The sequence below is a fragment of the Betta splendens genome, chromosome 7 (assembly GCF_900634795.4).
Source record: "Betta splendens chromosome 7, fBetSpl5.4, whole genome shotgun sequence".
In the NCBI taxonomy this organism is placed as follows: Eukaryota; Metazoa; Chordata; class Actinopteri; order Anabantiformes; family Osphronemidae; genus Betta; species Betta splendens.
In genome coordinates this window covers 13,961,929-13,971,864 of record NC_040887.2, presented here as the reverse complement: position 1 = coordinate 13,971,864, position 9,936 = coordinate 13,961,929, and the positions used below count along the sequence as shown (strand labels likewise).

Genomic DNA, 9,936 nt, shown 5'->3' with positions numbered 1-9,936 from the left:
CAGCGAGGACGTGCAAAGACTCAGCGAGTCGCCGCACAGAAACACAAACTTCCGCTGCTCATAATCGCCTTAAAACTAATGCCACACAAACCCGACGTCTAGCATACACATGAGTGGTGCTTAAAATGTACCTGTAGCAAACACTAGCTAGTCCAGAACTCCCAGTCAGCCCTTAGCCGATGCTCATCCCAGTTGCGTTCCGGGCATAGTTGCCAGATTTAGGCTCATATCCACCAAAACAGGTTCTTGTTAAAAATCCCACCAAACCATTTAAACGTTAGGGATGTAAGCACACGTATTGTAAGTAAATGTGCCAATGTAAGAAAATGAACGAATATTTTGTATCAAGGACGAACAACGATGTCACCGTCCTGCAGATCTTCATTACAAGGAAACTATTCTTACTTATCTGGCAACCAACTCTACACAGGCTTGCCCAGCATAGCTTAGTACATCAGCTGATTCAACTGTACTCACAGTTAAGCTTCTAGAGAGGGATGTAAACAGGATGAGGCTAGTGGTTTTTTAAAGTCAGTGTGTTTTTTATTGGTAAAAAAATGATTATAAAAAAACACTTCACTGCATCCACTCATGAATATATCCCCACGTGCATTTCATCAACTCAGTCTCAAATCTCGTTTTGCTGCCTTAATTCATTTACTGATTAACCATATTGCATGCATCACATTTACACCAGGGTCAGTTTTTGGCCCTGGCAAACTGAGAGGTGGAAAAACTCTGTCTCCTTTTTCCCTCCCTATAATTAGTATGGACAGGAAGATCATTTTCTTTGCACTCCATGGAATAGAAGACAGAGAGGAAAGGAAAGTCCAAGCTGCAAGGAAACGCAGGGATGGAAATGTTGGAAGAGGAAGAGGGGAAAGTGGGAACATGAGCACTCATACTGCAGTTAGTCTTTCTAGGGTCACTGAGGTCACTGGAGGCCTTGCAAACATGTCTGGATTGCAAAACATGTTTGCAGGGCAGAATACTGCTGTAACACATACCAAAACTTATTTAGTAAATACAGAACTTTCAAGTAGGACACAGACAAAAACATAGTGTTTCATTGTAGCAGCAGTTTGCATATTATATCATTTCTTCAATATTACAGTAAAGATGTTTTTGTTTCATTCCGCAGTTATCGGATTAATTATCATTTTAAAACGGCTTGCTTCACACACTGACTAGGCCGTCTCACACACAACCTTCGCCTTCCACATGTTTATTTCCCTATGCCATCCAACATTAGTACTTCGAGGGTGACCATGTGCCACATGCACTCGGATCACAGTTCTTCTTTGGTTTTTAATTTGCCAGGCTTGTCCATGCCAAAAAAGGATGAAGGAAGACCATGGACATCCCGTTCCCTCTTCACAAAGGCGGAAAATGAGGAGACACAGTTTCCAATGAAGTGGTCAGCTTTGCCTAAAATATATAGGTCTGTTTGGGCAGAGTCTGGCTGGAGATTCACCACTTTTACCTGTACAAGCCACAAATAAATATACAAATAAACCATAACACGTGCACAAGACAAACCAGATTTATATTTAACTTAAGATGTTATGTGGCATTACACACCCACCTTGCCTTTGAAGAGTTTTTCAATATCCTTACTGTGGGTTTCTGAGTCAGTGGCAATATAGACAGAGCGGGCAGAAGTCTTCTTCACCCACAATTTGACAGCCCTGCGAATCTCTGCCAGGTCTGGAAGGCACATGGTCATAGTGAGAGGCAGGGCTGTCTGACGGTTGTAGCCAACACACTGAGGAGAGGCCATGAAGTGTGGCCCTGTTTCACCATCCTTCAGCAGTTTGCAGGCATTTTGCTAGTTAAAATAGATGAAAAAACATGTTTAGCAGTTACAAACGTACCTTGAATAACAATTTCAATATGCACATGTTTCCCAAAGTCTTTAAAAACTTTAACTTTCAACGTAATAATGGAATTAGAATGAAAGTAAGTGAGGCCTTAGTTTGTAACACTATCAACCGCATCTCACCCAGTCGATGCCAATCCTCAGGTGAATACCAACATATGGCCTCGTCAGCAATGCAGCAATGTGCTCTTCTCCTTCCTTCACCATCTTGTTTGACCACACCACGTAGCGCTGCAGGCCCACATGTTCCTCAATGACTGGGAACTGGGCAGGAGCCCCGGGCAGTGCCAGGACAGGATGCTCAGAGGGAGGGAACCTATGAGGAGAATCTGCCTACTGAACCACTTTAGGGAAGACACTAGCTACTATCTATGCCATTAATAATTAATGGAAAATAGAAAGCTCAGAAGAGGCCCTCAAAAATGTACTCACTTTTTCATCCAGTGAGGTTGGTTGTAGGCGCTAAAAGAAATTCCACTAAAAAGGATTGACTTGTCAAATTCCACACCAACATACTGCCAGAATGGGCCAAAAGGGTTCCCGTCCTGAAAGAAAGACATCCGTTTAGGTCATAGGAACAAAACGTTAATCCTGAATATGTAATTATGTGACCTGTGAATGCCCATATTAAAAAAAAGGTAGTGGTGAAAAGCTGCCACCAGAGGGCATAATTTTATACCCTGTTGCAGAGTAATTGTTACTCATTAAATGGATAATTAATCTCCTAGTCTCTTGCCTTCATAGGGCAAGTTTTCTTGTCTGCACTACGCTGTGCTGCACTCTCGAAGCAGTAGGCATTTCTCTGTCCTGATGGCCAGTATGTGGGTGCCAGTTTCTCCATGAAATCCTCCAAACTGATCACACGATGGTAGGAAAATAAGGCCTCCAACTGGAAGAATTCACCGTAGGGAACATGAACCTGAGAAGAATAGAAATAAGTTAATGAAAACAGCATAGGGTTGTACATTTTGTGATTTAAAACTTCCTAACCACCTGTCCCTGGTTCTCAGTCTGAAGTTGATTGGTTCCATATAAAGATGTAATTCTAACAATGCAGAACAGAAGTATTTTTATTCTTTTTTTTATTTTATTCTTAAACAAAAAATCTACAATGTTTGTGCTTAACATAATGAAAAAAATAAAGGTGCTGCACATTAATGGGAACAGTTTCTGAACAACATGAAATCTAGTCAAGCCCAATATGTCCATCTAATAAAACAAACATTTGTCTGTTAAATGTTCACTTAGAAATTGTAGCCATATTTACATTATGTATCTAACCTGTGACAGTTACTCACGTCCTACAGACTGTACTTACATTGGTGTAAGGGGGTGTGTGATGGCGGTAAACAATCCATGGAGGGACTGCCAGGGTTCGGTTCAACATTTTTGCAAAGGCCAGAGAGCCTAGGAAGTGATCTGCCTGGTTCCCGAACCGACCTGAACAATAAACAAAGATATTATACACTCTCAGTCATCATTCCTTTGACAAGAATCTTTGAGGGAATGATTGCTTAATAATGATTTAATGCCTATTAACACCCGTTGTAATTCATAACATTAGCATTTAGTCAAATCAGACAATAGACAATAATCTGTTACTTACTAAATAAATCAGGAAAGTTTGTAAAACTTTAAATGTATTATAAAAGTATATTATCTAACTTGACGCAAATTAACTACTATATTTGATCCTTCGATGCCTTTAGGACCATAAAAACTGTCTTTATCGACCCCTGCTTTTTTACAAACTTTTAGAGGTTTATACAAAAAAAAAAAACAGATTTAAGTTAATACCTGACACCAGAGACAACATAACCAACTGTTGCTACTACTCAGGTAAAATGTTCTTGTAGTTTTAATTCCGATTGACATACACAGTATGTGATTCTGGTGATTCCAGCGCGTGGTATGGCTTCATATTTATTCAAAACGTGCCTCTATATTGGCCTCTAAGTCCACTCTAAACTTATGAATGAGTTGATTTTGGAGTCGCTCAAATCTAATTAGCAGCCACCGTGAGCTAATTACCCATGCACGGGCAGTACAGGACGTAGCCGTTGTCATCCCACTTCGGTTCCTCGTCCAAAGTCCAACAACTTTGAAGTATAAGTGAAAAAACGAAGCATATTAACGTAAACGCCTGAAATCTTTGTTGTTCCACCGCCATTGTGCATTTTATTTCCCAGCATGCACCGCCCTTTCCACCAACGTCTTCTTCGTCGACTGTATTAGAACAGTCAAACGACACTCGACCTGCCGTTTACTGCCAACTATCGTACCGGAGACGTTGTACGCGTGAGGCCCATATCGTTGCATGTCTGGTAAAAACATTAGGCACTACGTTCATCCAGTCATTCAATACCTACTGCTGTTGTTTTATCTGCTTAAAAGTTCATAGTCTGCTCTAACTATTTTACCACAGCATTAATTGTTACTGAGCAAAAAGGAAGAGATGAATTTCAAGCTAAACAAAAAGTTCTATTACAAATACAAAACACACTGCCTTTTGTTCTTTCAGTCATATGTTATAATAAAATAACAAATTGGAAATGGTTGTGTTAGAAAATAAAATCAGAATAACTTTAATTAATTATCAGAGTGGATAAAGGTTTAATCTAAACTAGGACACTAGATCTAACAACCACATTTTACCTCCATGCTGAAAGCTCAAATCACAGAATATACACTACATTATTTGTTTAGTGGTGCGACAGCTCAAAGCTGCAAAACCAGCTGCTGCCACTCAACCAAGCGACGCACAGCCTGGTTGGACCAGATATTAAAGCTAGAAGCAAGATTCCAGCCAATCCCAAGTGAAAGGTAAGAAAACACAAACAGTTACTCATCAGCTTTAAACTGTCTTCTAATCATTCCTGCAAAAGCATTGATGCAATATGGAACAGAAGGAGACGTGTGCTGTGTTATGGCTGGATCAATTGATAAAGGCTTGAATGTATCACGTTTAGGAGACGCGCAGCTGAAATGAGCTGGGTCCACTTCCATTCTAAAAATGACACAAAACCTCTAATTTGTCCATGTTTAAAACAAAATCCAAGTCTTTTCTTTGCTGTTTCTTCAGAGCAAGGAGCATGTGATGGTGTTTCCAACCAGGCCTTCGCTTTTATAGACTCTTAATCCTCCAGCTCAACCAACCCAGGCTAAGGTTCTTTCTCTCTTTGTGTTCGATCACTCTCGTTTTTCTTCTCTCTGATGCTCGACAGCTGGCTGCTCTTTCCCTCTTTTCCTGTGTCGTTATCTGTGTCTGCTCCTCCCCCCATCCCTTGAACACACACTGTTTCTCATTGTCAGAGATGACAGCAACGATAACAATGCGAAGAACCACAGCTCACAGCCGGAGAAGGAGAAAGAGGTGAAAAGCACGAGAATCTTCAGGTGCACACATGAACAATAATTGACATATACATGCTCTATACTGGGATTGGGCTTGTGTTTTGATCATCTCTGACTCGTAGCCCTGTTCTGACAATTTCATTTCCCCTTTGACTCTATAAGTTCCTCAGACACTCACACTGAGAGGTTTCAGAGGACGGTGACATTCATTTAAATATCTGTCCTACAGATACATATACGTCGCTCACGTTTCCTCCTTTCCCCCTCTCTGTCTTAACCTTTGCCTCTTGCTGCTGTTACAGACTAAAAGGCCTTAACACTGAGCCCGTGGCCTTTCAGAGGAGGGAAACAAGGTAGTCAGCCTCCAACAACCCGCCTCCGGTTGACCTTTCTGCTGTCGTTTCTGACAAGCTGCCGTTCAGTTGAGCTGAAGGCCGTGACTCGTGCGTGTGGTGTAATTTCCTACCTTCAGCATTAGGAGACCTAAATGATTTACTGCTAAGTTCATGTTAAAAGTGAAGCTTTTCCGCTAAAACAGGCAAAGGAACATAAAGAGGTCATAAAAGAAAAAAAGAATGAAATTAGAAAAAGTACACAATTCTGTTGACAATACAACACTTTTAGTCTTTTCTTAGAACTGAAATCAACTGAATTCAAAGGTTAAGAGAACATATTTGGGTTGTGAATTTGTTTATTAGCCCATTTAGGACAGAACTCAAGCCTAAGAAAGTGCCCACCTGTGTTTTTCTTTCAGCTTGGATCCCTATTTGGCAGAAATATGCCTGTTACGTGGATAAATATGACGTCTGGTATAATAAAACACGTTTGGCTGAGATGATCTATTTGGATTCAGAGATACTAAGGAAACAAGGTTCTGTTGACACAATTACTATTTTTAGTTCTAGTCTTCCCTCAGTGTCCTTCAGTTGATGGCACTGTTCTTCAGCGTGTGAATAAAATGTTTAATATCAAAGTTAGAAAACATATGAACCTCATCTGGTAAACAAAGCAACATAACTTAATTACATTTTCTGCAAAATCTCTTTCAATAAATGAAGTGAAGAAACTGAATCTAAAATTGAAAAAAACAGGTACATCATATATGTCACCTGAGAGAGTTTATTTAAATACAAAACATACTGGTTTCTAAGATCCACCTGTGTGACATAGAAAAGACTTGATGGAGATTCATTTCAATTGAGACCTATCAAGAATAATAATGGATTAATACCTTTTCATTGTGCTTAGATTTAGAAAAGGGGAAGACCTGCTAAAGCCATTTGATTTATGCTTCCTCCACCGCTCTTTATAAAAACGTGACATACAGTTAGTGATATGCTTTGACCTTTTATTTAAAGATTTACAGACTGTTGGCCTGTAAACGTCTGACCAAACCAACAGAACTCCATGGACAAAACGCCCGCTTTCCTTCATCTCACTGCACCATGCAGTGTAAATATGACCATGTACAACAAATGAAAACCTGCTGAGCCCTAGAGCTCGAACCCGTGCACGTGCACAGGAGCTGGACGGACGCTCCGAGTTCCACCCTGCACCTTATCAAGCGGCTTCAGGCGCCGCCGTGGGCCGTCTGCCACCTGATAGCTCACCTCAGAGCCGAGAAGTGAGTCCCCAGCTGTGACGGACCTCCCCACCTCAAACCCCAGAATCACCACGCGCCAGATGCTGAGCGGTTACGCGATACGCGGCGGATCTAGTGGTCGGCATGAGGAGCTCCGGTCCAGGATTACACTGCTTTAAAGGTGCGAGGAGAGAGCGATGTACAAACATCAACTGACCTTTGCGCTCCGTGATTAGGTGAACAACGCGTGTCCACAGCTGGCGTCAGTGCCATTTCTGCATCTGGAACGGATGGCGTGTCCCTCTTCGTGTCCCAGCTCCACTCTAACCTTTCCAGGCTGTTTATCGCCCATCTCCGTTAATGTAAACTGCCCATCTGTTTTAAACACAGCGCATAAAGAATCATTTCCCACCACGCCACAGCTCTGAAAGAAAAAGATTGCTGGTTAGTCTGATGGTGAGGAAATACTCTCCAGATGTTTACTAATTGCTATTGTGTTCTCTAATGCTGAGTTGGATTCTTCTGGGTTTGTGTTGATAGAACTGGAAACGCTCTTGTGTGTTTTGGAGAAGGAGCCGTGAAGGTAAAGGGGCTTCAAAGGAGTGAGGGGTAAGTGGGGACGACACCAGAGGAACAGTTGGAGATGGGACTACTGTTAGACAGGCCACAGTGAACAGACACAGATGTTTCTGCTTAATGTCTGATGAAGGCTTTATTTAAGGAAGTCCATCGCTTTCTTCTGTCATAACTTCTAAAACTCTGGGCTTTTGTACCCCTTCCAGTGCGCAGTCGGGACTGATTAGGTGTGTGGTAGCTGGAAACGCGCAGGGCAGCGATTGCTCCGGTTCCTGCGTGTGAGAGGGTTTCTTCGATGGGCTGAGGAGACGAGAGGCACACGGAGAGGAATCAGGAGGAAGTCGGTACCCACAGCACGATGTGGCGTTTCATAAGACACTTAAAAATCAGTCCGCGGCTCTAAATAACAGGCCACCATGCAGCTACAATCAGCCTCTGACCGCCATGATCCAAATAAACAAACACGGGCATAATGAAAGAAGATTCTCTCATTATGCTGGGACATCGCTTCACCTCATCCATCTTCGAAGCCCTTGGTTTCCAAAGCCGCTGTTCCCGTCCAGTGTCTGTTTGCTTTACAGCATCCTCACATGAGAAGCTGCAGGAACGAATAGGCATCACACACACACACACACACACACACACACACACACACACACACACACACACACACACACACACACACACACACACACACACACAGCCTGGAGCCCAGAGAGAGGATTTCCCAGCAAAACCACCTTACCACCTTAACATGGCAGTAAAGCCACTGCATCAACAATGAATCATGAAGTGAGACTGACAGCAGGCAATAAACAAAACTAGGTGTTTTAAACTCACAAAAATTCTTTTTTACAGTAAATGTTTCAAATACAGCTTGGGAAACATTAAAAAAAGCCATATTTCTACATTGTTGCAGGTAAATAAACTCTTACTTTTCTTCAGAATTAGAAAAGATTTATTAGCTTTCATTTCCACATGAAACACCAGAGGATGTACAATTCAAAGTGATTTAAATATTTTACAAAAATTAAACATGTATTAATCTATTTAAATAAACATTTGCATCCTCACTGTTTAGAGTCTGTCATTACACAAATAGCCATAATGGGACATGGGTGAAATGAATGTCTACTAATGAACATCAGCATTGGTGTTTTTTTTTAACTACCCTGTTCATTATTTCGGGACCTTTTGAATCTGTATTAATCTGTTTACTATGCTCTGGAAAAATAATAAACAAATGCACAAACTTAAGAATTTGCCTTTACGGATATTGAATTCATGGATTTACTCATCCTGCTTTCAGAAATAAACTTTAGCATGAATTTAAAAAGAAGATGCACACATGGAGCGTAACTATTTAAATTTGCATCAAATCTGCCCTCGTTCGAACCGAACTGCAGCCCGACACAGTGGACGATCAAAGCTTTACCTGCGGCTTTCAGGTCCAGGTTCCGCTGTGTCCACACACTGTCCCCTCCATTGAGAAACGAAAGCCTCTGTCACGGACTATTTTCGCCAGACTGCAGCAACAGGTAACCCTGTGGTTTTGAGGGCATCCCCCTCCCCCCTGAACAACAGGCATTCTCTGCCCTCTCCTCTGTATTGAACACGCCAAAAGGCTTTTGATGCCTTCAGGCTCGATCGGAAATGTCGCATTTATGATCCGCCAAATAATTTCAAACAGAAAACACAAATATCTCCTCTCCAATTCAGCATCAAAGCATCTAAAGGAGAATTTTAATAGAAGATAATTGATAATAGTTAAATAATTTTAAAACATCATGGTGTTACAGAACATAAAGACTGTTTGTTACAAGTCAGATGCAAAATAGATAAATAAAGAAATGATCGGGTTTTGAATGTTTATTTTGTCTTTTTCATTAAACAGTTGTTTTATTCACCATCAGCAAACAAAAAACAGAACTAAGCTATTTTCTATACTATACTATCCAAAATGTGGGCCAACAGGCAGCTCTTGAATGCAGCATTATGGAAGACTCTTGCTCCCACACCCCCCATACTCGCTCTCTCTGCAAAAACACATTCACCCTGCGGGCTCGGTGGGGCTGTTTGGGAGCCTGCGAAGAAGTGCTGGGGGTGGGGGGCTTAGGGCGACGAGGAAACGAGTTGATTTGCCCTGGAAGTAATTCTACCCCCCCACTGCCTCCTCCTAACCTCTCCCTCCCCTCCAGTGGGGAGAAAAAAAGACACAAGGTGGGAGACACGGGACCACCAGCAGCACCAGTAGCCCTTAACACGTGGGGACCCGGTGCGACCACATTTCTGCTGACTGGCTGAAAACGCCTCTCGGTTTTTTTGTTTTTATGTAATAATAATAATAATAATAATAATAATAATAATAATAATAATAATAATAATAATAATAATAATAATAATAATAATAATAAATAGCATGCATCGGTGCATCATTTATTTTTTTCTTATTATTTATTATATTATATATTAATATAGTTGTGCACACGATAAAAGTAGCTCAAATACAAATTAGATGGGGGTGTTGATATGAGTTTGTGCCTCT

The 9,936-nt window shown here is 41.3% G+C and overlaps 1 protein-coding gene and 1 long non-coding RNA gene across 7 annotated transcripts; one reads left to right on the top strand and one right to left on the bottom strand.

The window, feature by feature from the left end:
• Window positions 1-521: 521 nt before the first annotated feature.
• pofut1 (protein O-fucosyltransferase 1) lies at window positions 522-7,167 on the bottom strand. 3 transcript variants are annotated; one of them, XM_029156862.3, is made up of 7 exons: window positions 7,033-7,167; window positions 3,198-3,319; window positions 2,616-2,798; window positions 2,312-2,424; window positions 2,003-2,195; window positions 1,586-1,828; window positions 522-1,483 (listed from the first exon to the last, which is right to left on the bottom strand). In XM_029156862.3, the coding sequence occupies exons 2-7, from the start codon at window positions 3,264-3,266 to the stop codon at window positions 1,289-1,291; spliced, it is 996 nt and encodes a 331-aa protein (XP_029012695.1). In that variant the 5' UTR covers window positions 3,267-3,319; window positions 7,033-7,167; the 3' UTR covers window positions 522-1,288. The 3 variants fall into 3 exon arrangements, with proteins under 3 accessions (XP_029012695.1, XP_029012694.1, XP_055366484.1); XM_029156861.3 differs by lacking the exon at window positions 7,033-7,167 and adding an exon at window positions 3,911-4,120; XM_055510509.1 differs by lacking the exon at window positions 7,033-7,167 and adding an exon at window positions 3,677-3,848.
• Window positions 4,112-8,606, top strand: LOC114859032 (uncharacterized). 4 transcript variants are annotated; one of them, XR_008695197.1, is made up of 9 exons: window positions 4,112-4,203; window positions 4,586-4,702; window positions 4,962-5,045; window positions 5,192-5,252; window positions 5,536-5,586; window positions 5,988-6,996; window positions 7,206-7,271; window positions 7,356-7,424; window positions 7,598-8,604. It is a non-coding gene; the product is annotated as an uncharacterized LOC114859032 (long non-coding RNA). The 4 variants fall into 4 exon arrangements; XR_008695199.1 differs by having other exon boundaries at window positions 5,192-5,275; window positions 5,988-7,271; window positions 7,598-8,606; XR_008695196.1 differs by having other exon boundaries at window positions 5,988-7,271.
• Window positions 8,607-9,936: the final 1,330 nt, after the last annotated feature.